The 16,767-nt window shown below is 46.9% G+C and overlaps 1 protein-coding gene across 1 annotated transcript in view; it reads right to left on the bottom strand.

The window, feature by feature from the left end:
* The window catches only part of PRKG2 (protein kinase cGMP-dependent 2), a 71,550-nt gene that overhangs the window by 22,841 nt on the left and 31,942 nt on the right, over positions 1 to 16,767 (bottom strand). Inside the window, exons 8-10 of the mRNA XM_014604178.3 lie at positions 16,441 to 16,535; positions 9,098 to 9,166; positions 2,117 to 2,215 (exon numbers count right to left, since the gene is read on the bottom strand). Coding sequence (XP_014459664.1) covers positions 2,117 to 2,215; positions 9,098 to 9,166; positions 16,441 to 16,535 — 263 coding nt within the window. The remainder of the gene's footprint in view (positions 1 to 2,116; positions 2,216 to 9,097; positions 9,167 to 16,440; positions 16,536 to 16,767) is intronic.

Raw genomic sequence — 16,767 nt, forward strand, 5'->3', positions numbered from 1 at the left:
GCACAGCGACAGGAGCCAGTCCGGCCTCCCCATGCCTCATGGACGAGCAGAAACAAGGCACGGTGGGGGCATGTGCCACCCAAAAACTTGCGGGGCTGGCATGAGACTGAGCCACTCCACTACCTCCAGATGAGCAGTGGCTTCACCCGCCCCACGGAGCACAACCTGGCAGTGGGGGCTGGCCGAATGGCAGCAGGGCACGGGGGACACGTGCCTCCCCATAGCCTCCACTCTGCCACCTGCCGCATCCCGATCTGGAGGCACATGGCCCACCCCATATGCCCTGCTGCCGCTCGCCCATCCAGGGCAAAGCTGCTGTTCATCTGGAGGCAGCACAGGGGCTCCGCCTCGTCCTGGCCCTGCACCGGCAGGGCGAGTGGCAGGGGGGGCATAGCTCCCGCTCCCAGCATCTTCTGCCTTTTGTCCCACATGGCCCTGGCCCTGCCCACTCCGTACAGATCCTGGGGCACACTCCCCTCCCCCATGCCCTCCCAGACTGGTGGCAGGAGCAGCAGCAGCCACACAAGTGGCTCCCAGACTGATGACAAGCAATGATGCGAGCCACCCTACCCCCTCTCTGGGCAGTGCTTGCCTCAGCCCCAGCCTCAATCCCTCCCTCGCTGTGAGGGCACTGATCTGCCCCCCCCCCCCCCCGCCCCCACACACACACACACAACAGACTTACCAGCTGGAGGCAGCTGTGTCCGGCATTGAGGACCGCTGCTTGTTTAGTCTATAGCTGTATCTCCAAAGCGGCGCTGAATCTTCAGACCCGATTGAGCCAAATCGAATCGGGACAGTGATTCAAATCACCAAACTGAATCACCATCCCTCTGAATCCGAATCTGAAGCGAATAGTTGCTGCTTCACACAGGTCTAGTAGCCAGCATATGGTCAACTAGCTAATGCTAAGAGGTGTCTAAGGCAGAGGGGACAGGGAGGGGAGGGGGCCACCAGGGAGACACCTGCAGTCTCTGCCGAGCTCCAAGCCAGGGAGCGGAGGGGAGGGGCAAGCCCTGCTGTGGACCAGAGAACCACACCCAGCTCAGAGAGCATGCTGGGGGAGTCTGATTTATCTTAAACCAGCAAGGGGTCTGGGACAGACATTGCATAAACTGGTCTGGCCCAAATCAGTTAAGTCTGATACTACATTCAACCAGGTTTATCTCAAACCAGTTTCAACCATTTTCAAACTGGTTTATGTGCACTGAACATCCATTATGTTACAGGTTTAAACCAGTTTCTGATCACTTAAACTGGTTTGTGTGTAATGTCTGTCTCTAGCCCATGTGTCCAGAAGACATCTTTCAAAATATTAAATAAAGATTCTGCAATCAACATTTTAAAGCCTAATGCGGAGAGGTAAAGATGTCCTGTGACATTCTGAGTGCCTTCAGCTACCGTCGTGTTTAATGAAAGTAAAAGATACTGAGCAGATTACAGAGGCATTGAGCACAGCTCAAAGAGATGGACCCCAACTTGGACAGCCAAGCTACCAGGCATTATGCACCAGTTTCTTTACATCTTGGCATAATTTGAAACTGGAGGTGTATTTTCTGTTCTGATTAGCATTAACGCACACACGCCACAAATCAGATTGTTTCTTAAAGTTCTTAGATGAGTTACAGTTGTTGATTGTGGTTCTAAACAAATACTTTCATGTCACCACTGTACTGAAATATCTAAGCATTTCTGTTTGAAAAAGAAAATTATCTTTTATACTGTAACCCAGCTTTATTTTATTACTTTTTTCTTTTTCAAACAGGACTAATAAAGTTTGACATCTGCCACCTTTGTGACTGAGAAAAAATGTTAAAACAGAATTAACACATGCTCATTTCCACAAAGATGGACAATTTCACATTCTCTTTATTGACCTCATAAATCAGACCATCCTGTATTTAGCTCTCCACTTGGAAGTCGAGATGCTGAAATTCTTATTTTATTATTTCAGAGATCTTTATTCATATTCTAACCATCTGTGCTTTTAATAAAAAGGTTGTAATAGCTAAGCACTGTCCCTACTGCCTAACAAAAATGATGCAATCAGGATAGCTAACACACATGTTTAGGATCTCATAGTAGAGACACATCTGACAAACTGCATCAGACTTACTTAGCTTGTCTTCTTTCATCAGCACGGGTCAGATTAGCCACATAACCTGCAAGGTATGTTTGGAGTTCTTCAAAGGTTCCGACTGTCTGGTTAAATGTTCTAAAACCATAATGAAAGAACATTGTAAGCTGCTGGGCTCACAGCAACATTTGCATATTTTTCTTTGAAGATGCTATGGAACAACGTAGCTGCATATCTGTATTTCCCTTACTACTATTAATGCTATTGTCTCTAAATAAATGAACACACATGAAAACCCAGCTCACTTTCATACATGGAGTGAAGTTCTTCTCCCTCTGCTTTCAAAGTAAAAGATTTACTTTGATCATTTGTTCCTACTTAGCAGTAACTATGATCACGGTACATAACATTGATCTTTCTTAGTGCTCATCTACTGTGAAAGGATGAGTCACCACTCAGAAAATATTAGCCTCTGATGAAGGCCTTTGATTGCTATATCATGCTGAATTCTTCTGTTGGTTATTTCCAGTGTAGCACAAAAAATGATTTACCTAGTGGATCTATTGTTTTAAATCTTTGGGTTTATTAAATATACTGAAATTAAATACACTCCAAATCTCAGTCATTTCCCCCAGTGGGAAAGAACTGTATTCGTTTCAATCTAAATATATATTACTAAAATTATATTGAGCCTTCCATCCCAAAGGAACTGAAACTAAACTAATTTATAGAAACAATATAGTGGGATCACTTTGCTAGCCATCTATATGCAATCATGCTTGAGGGAAGAAAGCGAATAAGAGACCTGGGCACTTGATACCCAAAAGCTTGTCCAACAACTTTCCCAACTACATAGGTGGTCCAATAAAAGATATTACTAAAAATCCTTGCCTCCCATACATTTCCTGGACCTTCACAGCAAAAACAACATGCCAACATTACTAAGAGTACTCAGAACAAACGAAAAAGTGGAATATATATTGTGTCCAACTCTTGGTGCATATTGTTTGGGTCAGTACTATGTAGCTACCCAGGCTGGAATTCAATTAGGATACCAAAATTAACATCACAACTCTTACAGTAAGTGTTGCAAGCTGTCTAAAAACCTCAGTGGGTCTGGACTTACTTTTAATTTTCATTAAGATCACATATTCTAAAGCACAACATATCTCTATACTCATTTGTGAACAGATTCTGATTATGTCTACATGGCAGTCACCTCCACCAATTTAAACTACCGTAGGTAGCTTGGATACTGGGAACAGTGTAGCCACAGCCACAGGGAACTTAGCATGAGTTCACCACCCAAGTATTGGCTCCTTGGGCAGGCTTTCTAGTTGGCATCTTATCTTGTGTTGTTCCACATATATACCACCAGGAGTACTAAAGCTAGCTTGTTTAAAGTAGCAACCACAGTGAAGACATACTCTCTGCAGCTCTTATACATGATAAGTAGGACTTTCCTCAATCAGTAGTCCCAAGGGACTAGTCACAGAATAAGTTATTAGTCAAAGTAAGGAAGGGTGACAGCATCCACCCCTCAGAAAGGAAAGAATGCCACCTTTGGAATCCTCAGCATCATTCCCTAGAGCACTTCAGCCCATCTTGGAGACCTCTTTCCTGGGCTGACACACATGAGTTAGGGTCAAAGTGGCACAACACAATTGCAGGCATACATCGAACCTTTTTCATGACAACATGAATGGTTTCACCATTCTTTAAAAACAGCTGCAAATTATAACCTTAGTTTACGTTATGTAAACAAGTATTGTATGGGATACCATACATTGTCAGCAAATACAGGGATTCGCTCATCAATAGAGGTTGGGTTTCTTTTGTTACAGAACAGGGATATCCATCTTCTTAGCAGTCAGGGGCTGCATGCCCTGTGGGCCTCACCAGCAGGGGCCATATGCACCAGCGTGCATACAAGCCCTGGGGCCCACACAAGCCCCAGGCCTCCCAATCGCTCCCCTGCTGCACCAAGCATGAGGGTGCTTCCCCACTTCTGCATCTCATGTCCAGGTGCATGGGTGCAAGTGCCTCAGCCCTACCCTCCTTTCCATGGCCACAGGTTCCTCCATTGTATCATGACATGCTGGCACCCCATACCATGGGCTTCCCTGATACCACCTGCTGTGTGATGCTGCTCACCCCCTGCCTGGGGTGGGGCAGGAATCAGAAACCATACCAAGGGCGAGCCTGGAGCCTCTGACTGCTGCAGCTGCAGCAGCCAGAGTGATGTGGGGGGAAGTGATGGCTAGGTGGAGCCCAGGGGCTGCAAACTAGCCCACTGCAGACTTCATAAAGCCTGTGATTAGACAGTTGGACAGCCCTGTTATAGATGTCAACCAAGCAGCTTCCAAGCTGTGCCCTGTGAGGCCACACAACACTTAACATTGTTTTTTAGAAAATAGGTGCCTTGTCTTCCATCTGCTTCAACAGATGGCCATTTCATTTTATTCAAAATACATGCTCTCTTAGTACAACTGTTCCATGTAAGCCTCCTATTGTAGTTTATTGTACAATTGTAAATGGAAAAGGGTGTGGCGGGCCAGTAGCAGGTGCTCCTGTGCTGGACCACCCACCTCATTGCACCCAACTGCCTTCTAGGCTCCGAGTGCCTCCCTGGGGGCACTTCACATCTGGCCAACCCCCTTTCTGGAGCAAACCCACTAGCCTGGGGGTAATGCTGCCACCATCCAGAATCTGGAGTGATCCTGGCTCTGTGCCCCCTGGTAAACACAGGCCTAGTAGCCCTTGAGGATATTCAACCCACTTCAAGAACTTGGGGTGCTTCCCTTGGTCTGAAGCACAAATAGTGGTCTCCCTTAGTCAGCCGAACTAAGAGGACCCCAAGGCATAATCTAGCTCCACTCCCAATAAGTCTCCCACACTAGGTACTGTCACAACCCAAGGGTGTGATTTTTGTTTGTGTGTGCTTCGGCACTGCTAAATTATTTCCCGCCACTCGTAGCTTTCTTTGCAGGGTGCATTTCTACGTTGCAAAAAGAGAAATGCATGCTGCAAGGAGTTCCCGCCATTTGTATTCAAATTTGTGCCCCACTATTGGCCAGTTCTAAATTATTCCTACGTGGCGGCTAGTGATTGGCTTGCTAGCCGTATAAGAGGCTTGAGTGGTTTCCGCCCAAGTTGGAGGACTCCACAACTATCAGGAGGAGGAGAACTTCACATCTTGTGAAGATCTCTAAGCGCTGAGGAGCCTATCGGACCCGGCGTGTATCTCAAGAAGGCTATAGGGGTCTGATCAACCTCTCGCCTCTCCCCGTCGCCGCCTGATCCCTCGATGTACCCTTCCCTGCGTGCAAGTTCCATGGAGCCTAGCAAACTTCGTGTGAGTGAATCCAGAGCTCTACCCGGGTTTGAGTCCTGCAGGTTTATCTTCCCGTCGCCGAAACCCCATTGCGACGTACTCTCGAGGCTTTTGTTCATCTTCCCGTCACCAAAACCCCATTGCGACGTACTCTCATGTTCTGCAGGTTTGAGTTTTGTTTTGTTACTGCAACTCAAGCAAGTTTTCCTGCCTGCACCACGACCCTCTTCGGTGTAAGTAAAATAATCTTACATCAACCACTAAGCATCCATGCCTAATTCTAGCGTGCCGCCTGCCTTCCCCGACCCAGCGTGTCCGGGCTGCTGACCACAGCCCGCCAAGCGAAAAAAGGGCCTCAGACCACTCCCGGCCCACACAGGTAGAAAGGAGAATTTTATTGGTTACAAGGAGTAGGTTTGGAATAGGGTACAGGGTAGAGCAATATCAAAGAAATCCTATAGAGCAAGCAGGGTGGCTGGGTAGCCTTTGTTCACGCATCTGAATTACTGCAAGTTATGTATCTAGTTAGATCTCAGGTAACTTACTCACAAGTATCATCCAGAGGCAGGTGGAGATTCCTGCTGGAGGCAAGCAGTTTATTGATCATGAGTTTCAAGAGACAGCAAGTTTCAGATGGTCCAGCTTCTCTGTAAGTTTTCATCATGGCTACTGCCCCTTCTCCTGGGAAGTCCTTAACTTATATAGCCCTTATGACCTGATTTACCTGGTCCAATGCAGGCCAGCACCTGTTGGCTGCCAGCCAACTAATTTGAAATGCATCACTGGTTGCCAGGTAGACTGGCATTGCTCAGAACAATAGGAAGCCCAAGCCCCTCACCCAGGTATGTGATACCAGTCACGTAGGCAGAGGGAGCAGGTTACCCCCCTCCCTCAGGAATGTATCCAGCTCAGGTTACAACTCAGGGTTACCTAAAAAGCCAAATTGTCATATAGCAGTTTTTGGGGAGAGACAGAGGTGGCATTCTGCCACAGAGGGCATAAGAATCTCTGTTACGTGGTTCACACTATGAAAAACCATAACTCCCAATTTACCCTGAGGTTAAAATCACATAACATGCCTCGTAAAGTGTCGGCAAGTGACAGAGAAAAGGCATGCCCTTGATACGCAATATATGACTGAGGATATATTCAAAGACCAGATAGATTCATAAATTGTTAGGGACTGGAAGGGACCTCACAGATCATCAGGTCCAGCCCCACTGCTCTAGGCAGGAAGACAACTGGGGTCAAGTGACCCTAGCAAGGTGACTGTCCGGTCTCCTCTTGAAAACCTCAAGGGTAGGTGACTGCACCACCTCTGGAGGGAGTTTATTCTACAGTCTGGACATGCTGACTGTGAAGGAGTTTTTCCTGGTATTAAGCCTGAAGTGGCCTTCCAAGAGTTTGTATCCATTGGTCCTGGTCTTCCCTGGGGGTGCCCTAGTGAACAGTTGTTCACTGAGCTTCTGATTAACTATTCTGATATAGCAGTAAGCCGCTATCTAGTTCCCCCCTCAACCTTCTCTCCTTTAGGCTAAATAGGCCCAGGTCCCTCAGCCTTTCCTCGTACAGCTTGCCTTGCAAGTCACAGATCATACGGATCATCATCTTACCTTTTGCAAGTGTATTGCACATAGACCTTTTCTGGACCCTCTCAAATTTTTCCACGTTCTTATTGAAGTGTGGCACCCAGAACTCGCCAGTGCTGAGTACAGTGGGAGTATCACTTCCTTTTTTTTACGTGAGATGCAGCGGTTGATGCATGCCAGCGTGTTGTTTGCCCTGCTGGCTACTGCATTGCACTGACAGTTCATGTTCATGCGATGGTCAATCATTACCCCAAGGTCCCTTTTGGCCATGGTGCAAGTCAGGCTGTCACCTCCGAGTCTGTATGTATGCTGAGGGTTGTTTGCCCCTAGATGGAGCACCTTACACTTGGAAGTGTTAAATTTCATCTGGTTCCAGTCTGCCCAACTCTCTAGTCTGTCCAGGTCTGCCTGTATCTGCAACCTATTTTCTCATGTGGCCACACAGCTCCAATTTGGCGTCGTCCAAGAACTTGGCCAGTGAGCTTTTCACTCCCCCATCCAAATCATTGATAAAGATATTGAAAAGCACCAGTCCAAGCATGGCCCCTGAGGGACACCACTGGCCACTTCACACCAGGACAACACAGATCCATTCATGAGAACTCTCTGGGTCCTACCTTGTAGCCAGTTTCCCACCCACTGGACCGTCGAGCAGCTGAGCCCACAATCTTCCAGTTTTCCCACAAGGATATTGTGGGATACTAGATCAAAAGCCTTTTGGAAGTCTAGGTATATAACGTCTACCTTGTCTCCCATGTCCAGGTGGTGAGAGACCTGGTCATAGAAGGAGACAAGACCTACCCACGACAAAGCCATGCTTGCTGTCATTCAGAATCTTACCTTCCGCGAGTGTATTGCACATGGATTCTTTAATGAGCTTTTCCAAGAATTTCCTGGGATAGAGGTTAGGCTGATTGGCCTATAGTTGCCTGGGTCCTCCCTCTTCCCCTTCTTGAAGATGGGCACAACGTTGGCCCTCTTCCAATCCTCAGGGATCTTCCCTGTGCACCACGAATACTGAAAGAGCTTTGTCAGGAGTTCTGCAATGACCTCAGCCAGCTCCTTCAGCACTCTCAGATGGAGTCCATCTGGTCCTGGTGATTTATGTCTAGCTTTTCTAGTTGGCATTGTACACACTCAGCATCCATAGTGGGGAGGCTGTCAGTTCCAGCATGTTCCCTATGAGCCTTACCTCACTTGACTTTTCCCATGGTCCAGTGAAATACCAAATTAAAGTGGGCATTCAGGAGTTCAGTTTTCTCCTTAATGACAATTATCAGCTGTCCCAGGGTGTTAAGCTAGGGTCCCACACTTCCACTTGTTTTCCTTCTACTGCCTACATACCTAAAGAAGGACTTCTTATTGTCCTTGACTGCTGTGGCTAACCTAAACTCAGTCGCTGCCTTGGTTTTCCTGATCATTTCCCTACAAGTGCTGGCCACTAAAGTATAGTCCTCCTTGAGGACCGTCCCTAGCTTCCATTGTGTGTACACCTCTTTTTTTCTTTTTTAAGAGGACTGCAATGTTCCCATTAAGCCAGGAAGGCTTGCCAGCCCTCCTGCTACCTTTCTTCATTGCAGGAACGGTGTTCTTTTGTGCTTTGAGGATCACGTCCTTGAGCAACGACCACCCTTCGTGCACCCCATTTGCCTTCCCTTCCTTGTCTCTCAACACCTCCCCTACTAATGCTCTGAGCCTGTTGAAGTCAGCATTCTTGAAGTCCAGGACTTCAATCCTGCTGGTTGATTTGTCGACCTTGTGGCAGATGGTGAACCTGATAATTTCATGGTTGCTGTTGCCCAGGTTACCCTCAATGTTCAAGCCACACACCAGATCATCTCCCTTGGCCAAGACCAGGTCTAGGAGAGCATTACCTCTGGTTGGCCCTTGGACTTCCTGGGTCAGGAAGAGCTCCTCAATCACAGTCAGCAAGCTGCATGAACGATCTAACCTAGCCAAGTGTTCCTCCCAATCTATGTCCGGGTATTTGAAGTCACCCATGACAACCAAGTCCCTTGTCCAGATCCAACTCCTCCCCTTGGTTCGGTGGCCTGTAGTAAATGCCCACAGTTTACTAAATAGTAGCGTGGTACTTACTCTCGGTCTATAACAAGGCACTCCACATCATTTTCATCTGCAATAATGTTTGCTGATCTGACGTCATCACTATGAATAGAAAGAGATTATTTCAGAAGCATTCAGAACATTTCAGAAGCGTGTCAAAATCTAGTGTTCCTTTGCAGCATTCTACACTGCAGGGTTGATTTTGCTCTCATTTAAAGATGAATTTTGAAAAGCAACTCTTCAGCCTGTAAGTCCTGTGCATGCTGGTCTTTCCCTGGGCAAATATCACTGAGCCAATCACAATTAATTTTGTTAACCGGAGACCAAAAGACATGATTCTGAAAAAGGACATTTCCCCATTCACTTAAAATATTGTTTGATATAAATTTGCCTATTCCAAGTGCTCATTTTCCAGATCCTGTAAAAGTTAATGGCTTTCTTTTCAATTACTTCAAGGAGCTGCTTTCCAAGAAACCTGGAAGCATACACAAGTACCATAAAACAGCAAATGTAAAGTCCTTATTTTTTTTAACAAAGGATGTAATCTACAGAGAGAAAATAGCATGTAAGGCTCCATCTCTAGCCTATGATTTACATATTCACATAACATTAACACATGGGGGGGGCTGAGTATAAATTTGATTAGTAATTTAAATATTTGTGCATTTCTTTTTTTATTTATTCAGCCCTGTAAAAATTCCTGAAGAATTTTTTTTTTAATCCTACACATCCTTTTCTAATTGAGATTTATTCTTACAAATAGAAATCTGAAAAGCACTCCCAGGATTTATTACCAGCACATATTAACAAACTGTAAAAGTGTAATATGTAAATGTGAAACTAAACAATGAATATCAATTCTAAGCTGAAGTTGTTTTTTCATTGATTTTAACTGTATCAATATATCTTTGGGAGTTAATCATGTTATACATATTTATGCTCAGTTTAAATTGTGGGGAGGAATACATGAGAGTTAATTTAAAATATTTACTTCCTATATAAATGTATGTGCCTATCTGGCAGATATAAAAATAGAAGACAGACTTTCTTCTCAAGGACATTAGAAGAACTAAAAGATACACATTAGTTATGACCAGGGATCCTGTTTTTTTCTGTTTAAAATCTGCAAATTATCTGATAAAAATCTCCAAATCTCTTAAAAAGACCCAAATCCACGTTTTTCTGTGATTAAAATGGAACAGTACTGTATATATAGGTATCAATTTAACACAGTGTTTTATTGATATAGTTCAAATTTTAAAGCAATTTGGAAGCCTACAAGTGCCTCAAACATTATAATAAAATTAATTCTACATACCTATATGTTTGGCATTTGATTTAAATTTTTTTTTATAATAGAAAATTAGAGTGGTCCCTGCCCCTTTTGCTTATCAGGGTGCGGGTCCAGTTGTGGCCGTCCCCCCATGCTTTGTGGCACTCAGCAACATATGCTGGTGCCCTGCCCCTGCCTATGCCATTGCCCCTCAAGCCCAATTCACAGCCCCCTGGCCCTGCTGGTGATCCTCACTCCTGACTCACAGCCCCCCCTGCCCTGCCAGTGCCCCTCACTCCCAACCTGCAGCCCCCTGTCCCCTCCCCTCCCCGCCCCCCAGCCCTGCCAGAGGGGTCCCCCAGCTGCCTGGCTGTGAGCACCCTCACAGGATGGTAGTTTGCAGGGGTATGGCAGGGACAGCCTCCAGCATGAGAACCACGGGCAGTGGCTGGGGTGTCACATGATACCATGCACTGCCAACTGGGGCTGAAGCTGCAGTGTGGAGGGCCAGCACCATGCTCCACAGCACCAGCATGAAACAGAGCATGGCTTTGGCCTGGCCACACTGTGGGCAGCAGGAGGAGGGTGAAGGGCTCCAGGTCCTGTCCCACCCGGGCCAAACCATGGCAGCTGTGTTGGCTCTGACTCCTGTGGGCAGTGGCGGAGCAAGTCTGGCCTTAGTGTGGGTTGGAGGAAGGAGGACAGGATGCCTGTAGTACCCCCTCACCCTGGGCTGGGGCTCCTACACAGTATCAGGTAGCCTCGACACAGCCCCCCTGAGCAGTGTCTCCTGGCTGCCCTGCGCCTGTGAGCACGGGCACTGGCCCTGGTGCCAATGGCCCAGCCACGCAGCTCCCCACCGCCCCTGAAGGGTCCCCCTTCCCCTACTGAAGGGGCAGGCACCTCCCCTGCCCTGCCACAGCCCCAGTGCCCAGACACCTTCCCCCAGTGCTGGTAGGCACCCCCACCCCCCTCACACCCATCCACTCCACACACTCCTGCCCCATGCACATGCCCCCCCCACAGCCCCCCTCAGACAAGCTCTGGCTCTCCAAATCCCCATACACTTACCTGTATGCAGCTGCTGGGGCTGCCCCCACCACCCTGTCTGGCTGTATCTGGCCATGTGTATGTGCACAAACATGTGGAGCCCCTGCCTCCAATCACCTTCCCCCACTCCCCCCAGCAGCTCCTTGCAGGCTGGAAGACTGCCAGCCACCAAAGAGAAACCTATGTTTTCCCACAGATTTCTTCTTTAAAGAGGAAAATCTACATTTTTCTCCTTCAAATGAGAAAATCCGCATTTTTCTGCAGCAAGCAGATAACCTGAATCCCTGGTTATGACTCCTCATTGGTGCCTGAGAGCCAAAATTTAAAGAGTTACATCTTAAGGAAAAAGAATGTTACATAGGAAGTCTATACATGAGCAGACTCGGTTAATGAAATCTGCTGGAGTGCACTCCAGCAGACTCCCGGGTCTCTTATCAGCAACCATACACTGCAGAATGGTGGCAGGGGCACTTTATCTAAAGCTCATTTGACGAGGTTTAGATAAAGTGCCACCATTTTGAGGCACAGGGACACTGATACATGAGACACTCTGGGCACTTTAATTAGAGCAGCTCTCAGAGCCACTCTAATTAAAGCACCCCCCCCCCCCCCTCCTGGAGCACATATATAAACACCCATAAACTTTAGCTTAGAAGCCTAGAGAAGAAGCAAAAAGATCTAAAATACTTTAATCTAAAATGTGCCTGACTTCATTTGCTTTGGCATTATGAATAAAACACATCCTGAATGTGTCACCTGGAGAAGTAAAGGGAAAAAAAATTAAGACCTGATTCTCATGAAAAACCTGGAAATGTTTTCACAGAAGCAGCAATTTGGCTTACAAATCACTGAGGATCCTGGTTTTCTCTGATAAAAACCCCCACAAATTCTCTGATAAACCCCCCAGAATCCATGATTAAAATAAAACAGCACTATATATATAGGTATCAATTAAACACAATGTTTTATTGATATATTTACAATTTGGAAGCCTACCAATGCCTCAGTCACTATAAAATAAATTCTAAATACCTATGCATTTTGGTATTTGATTTTGGGTTTTCTATCATGGAAAATCTGAACTCCCCCTGCCCCCCAGCTTACAAAACATAGGTCCAGGCCCTTCACTCCCTACCTACAGCTTCCCACAGCCCTGCTGGTGCCCCTCATTCCCCACCCACAGCCCCCCCCCCATGCACAGGAAGTGGCAGCTGATGCAGCACAGTGCAGAGTGGAACCCAAGTCCCCCCACAGGCAGCAAGGCCAGAACAAAGCCCATGGGGCAGGGTCTAGACTGCGTGCTGTGGGCTCGGGTGGAGGCCAGCTCCCCACTGCTACATGCACTCGCGGGGGGGCATGGGGGACCCATGCCCCACAGATCTGTATGCAGGGCAGGAGCAGGCTGCCCCCATCAGGCCCAGGCTTCCCACCCTGCTGCCCTTCCCCAGGGCCTCCACAGCACAGTGGGCAGGACCCTGCATGGCAGAGCAGGGCTGGGCAGACAAGCTCCTTGCTGCTGCAAGGTCCACGCTGCCCTTGTGAAGCATCCCCAGCATGCCCAGCAGCAGCAATCAGAAGGGGTAGTGCCCTTTGCCTTCGCTGCTCCAGGGTGGGAAGGGAATGCCTCTCTATAGTGACACAGGCCTTGCAGCAGCAAGGAGCTTCCCCACTCTGCCCCACCATGCTGGGTCCCTCCCATTGGGCTGTGGAAGCTGGGGGTGGGGAGTTGTAGCATGAACTGAACTAATGTAGCTGATGTTAACATGAAGTGTAATAATAGTGAAATATAACCATGTTAGTCTTGTCCTGTAAGCAACCTGAAAACTCCATTGTGTATCCTTGTGATTCATAGACATTAGGGCTGGAAGGGACCTCGGAAGATCATCGAGTCCAGCCCCCTGCCCGAAGGTAGGAAGTCAGCTGGGGTCATAGGATCCCAGCAAGATAAGCATCCAATTTTTTCTTGAAGGTATTCAATGTAGGTGCTTGAACCACCTCCGATGGCTGGCTGTTCCAGACCTTGGGGGCTCGGACAGTAAAGAAATTCTTCCTTACGTCCAGCCTGAAACGGTCTTGCAGTAGTTTATAACCATGCGACCTTGTCACCCCTTGGGGTTACTCTGGTGAACAAACGTTCCCCCAGATACTGGTGGTCACCCCTGATAAACTGATAGGTGGCCATCAGATCACCCCTGAGCCTGCACTTTTCCAGACTAAAGAGCCCCATAGCTCTCAGCCTGTCATTGTAAGGTCTGTTTTTCTGACCTCTGATCATGCACATAGCTCTTCTCTGGACTCTCTCAAGCTTCTCCCCATCCTTTTTGAATTGTTGGGTCCAAAACTGGACGCAGTACTCCAGCTGCGGCCTCACCAAGGCCGAGTACAAGGGGAGAATGACGTCCCGGAACGTGATTGTGCTTGACATAAGTGAATGAACTCTGCATAGCCTTTATGTATGAATGTGTGTAAAAGGGTGAATGGTGAGAGAATGGCATAGAGATGGGAGAAGAAGATTTAACTGTTTATGTAAGCAACAAGGAGCCAAATATAAGTTACTAGTCAGTAAACTAATTAATGAATGGCTGAAGAATCCCTTTTAGGCGTAGGGTACAAAGAAGATAACGAGGAGAAGGAATGCACCCATCCTGCCAGACGGGCAGCAAGAACACTCCAAGGCTAAGATAAGCTTAAGACAAAAGAAGAACAACCACAAAAACAGAAGCTGGGTATGGAAAACCCCCAAAGCACTAAAGCAAAGAATGCCAATCCCTATAAAAGAAAACTAAAAATGCCAAGTTGGGTGAGTCTCTTTCTCTACCGCTGTTTCATCGGAGCACAGATGCATCTGTTCACCCCGCTCCAGCTGTTATCTTCAAATCTGCTATCTTCAAATTATCATCATCTACTCAATAAGCCCGGGTTGGCCACCCTGGGCTGATATTGAGCAACTATTGCTGGTAACTATATCTGGTGTATGTGTGGATGAAATGGTTGTTTTGTGTATGTGTATGCCTGTGTATAATAATGTGTATGATGATTTGTATGTGTTTGTATGAATGGTGTGCCCGAACCTCTATGTCTAACTCATGTGATCAATACATGCGGCACCTTGCCTTACCCCCCTTTATAAAGTCTTGCTCATGATTGGAGCAATTGGCAATTTAAGTATCAGGGTCAGCAGGGTGGTTAGCCCCAAGCCTGCATCAGGCAGCCCATACCTGCCCCTACCCCATGCACAGATCTGAGGATACAGGTCCCCCCTTTCCCCTCCAGGAGTGCAGGCAGCAGTGGGGAGCCTGCTCCCTTGTCCCCCCAGACAAGCCGCCTGCAGCCCCATCCTGGTCCCCGCTGGGGCCCGGTGGCCGCACATTCCAGTCCTGGGCCCCAAACCCCACACACTGCCTGGCCAGGCAGCATCCCCAGCCCTGCCTAACTCCCTCCCTATGGGGGCCTCAATCCCCTTCCCCCCTCCTTACTTACAGGAGATGCTCTCTAGGCTGCCTGGTGCCTATACATGCACATGACAGCCCTTGCCTGACTGCCCTCCTCCCACTCCCCCCCAGTCTCTTGCAAGCTGGAACTCTTGCCAGCCTGCAGAGAGCTCTTTGAAAAAGTGCAAAGCCCATGTATGTCTCTTGAAATGAAAAATCCATGTTTTTCTTGGGTAAAGAGGGAAATATCCACATTTTTCTGTTTTTCCATGGGAAACAGAAAACCCAGATCCCTGCAGATCATGCATTTTCTTTACTGTTCTCTGCTTATTTCTTGTTACAAGGTTATTTGCATGGGAACAGCAGCTTTGTTTAGTAACATGGGAGAGTTTTCTACTATATGTAAGCCTAATCAGGTCTCTTGCTACTCCCCCCGCCCCCACTCGGTGGAGCCTGTCTGCATGAGATGCCACTGGGATACATAACCTGTGAACTATAGGGGTGCCCAGTGCTTCCCTCCACGGTGACAAAGTCCCCTGGGGCTGCCCAGGCAGGACGCTATCTGCACGGGTGCAGCTCCAGTTCTGAGGCAGCACCCACCAGATCCAATGGTGCACGGGTCACTGGAAGCCTGGGTGTGCACAGGTAAATTTGGGCTTGGAGGGCTTCCAGCATCCTGTGTACTGTACCCACCACTTCCCTAGGAAGGTGTCAGGAGGGTGGCTGTATGTGGTAGCAGATGGAGAAGGTGGTGGGGATGGTGCATGGGGCACTAGAAGCCTGCCAAGCCCAAGCTTCCCTAAGCACACGCAGGCTTCCAGCACCCTGTGCACTATCCCTACTGCCTTCTCCAGATAGGGCCCTTGTACACATGAGAAATATTGCTGTAATTTGTTACATAGCAAACGAAAATACATGGGATACGTTTTAGTTTGCTACATAAAAGTCATTTAAATCTAAATACGCTGATGAATGGGCACACTGTTACAAAATTTAATCATAGCATGACACCAAACATGTACACTGTTATGCAATTAAATCATTAACAAGGGCAATTAAGCCACTAAAAGGGGCACTTTCCTCCTGTGTACAAGAGCCCTTAGTCACGTGTACAAGGACCCGCTTGTTCTATGACTAAAAACAACTCGCAAGGTCAGACTTTTGACAAAACATATATTTATATTCCTAAGCCTGTGTTTACACGTGGACAGCTTTATGTAGCCTTTTTGAGGGGGAGAAGTTTTGATTCCATTAAAGTATTTGGTCAAAGGATAACTAAAAATTCTGTATTTAAAGAAATACTTTTGCAGTAAAAATTTAATCACAAATGTTTTGCGAGTTTCAGCTAGTTTTTATTAAGCCTTTAGGACCTATTTGGCCCTAAATGATCATACAAACAGCGTGGTCACTTTTTTTTCATATGGAGCCCAGAGCACATGGCAGCTTGTCTTAAAACTGTCTATGCAAAAATGTATTGGTTTAATAGCATATTCACACATTGCCTTTGTTCAAACATAACTTTACAGTCAAAACAAAGATGATCATAAGAAGTCAAATCAATAGCATATTTAAGTTTCTAAAGAAACAAACAGAAGAGCATGAATTAAACATTGTGAACCAACCTGATCAGAGCCTTTTCGCCAAAGTAATCCCCCTTCTGCAATGTTTTAATCAACTGTGGTTGGGCGTGACCATCAGTACTTTGGGTAACTCTAACCTGGGAAATGTAGGAACAAAAATTCCACAGTAAGTCATGTTTTCATGTGGGTAAATAAGACACAGCTTCCCTTACCCTGCTCTATATTCTTCATAGACTTCTGAATCTTTACAATGCTTCAGCAAAAGTATCAAATAAGCACAATACCAAAAAAGCTTAGATTTTAATGGTGGGGGCAGGGCTGTGGGGAAAAAAGTATATTGTTACCTAAATATTAATGCTCTAATTTTAA

This window comes from Alligator mississippiensis, chromosome 2 (genome assembly GCF_030867095.1).
Source record: "Alligator mississippiensis isolate rAllMis1 chromosome 2, rAllMis1, whole genome shotgun sequence".
Classification (NCBI taxonomy): Eukaryota; Metazoa; Chordata; order Crocodylia; family Alligatoridae; genus Alligator; species Alligator mississippiensis.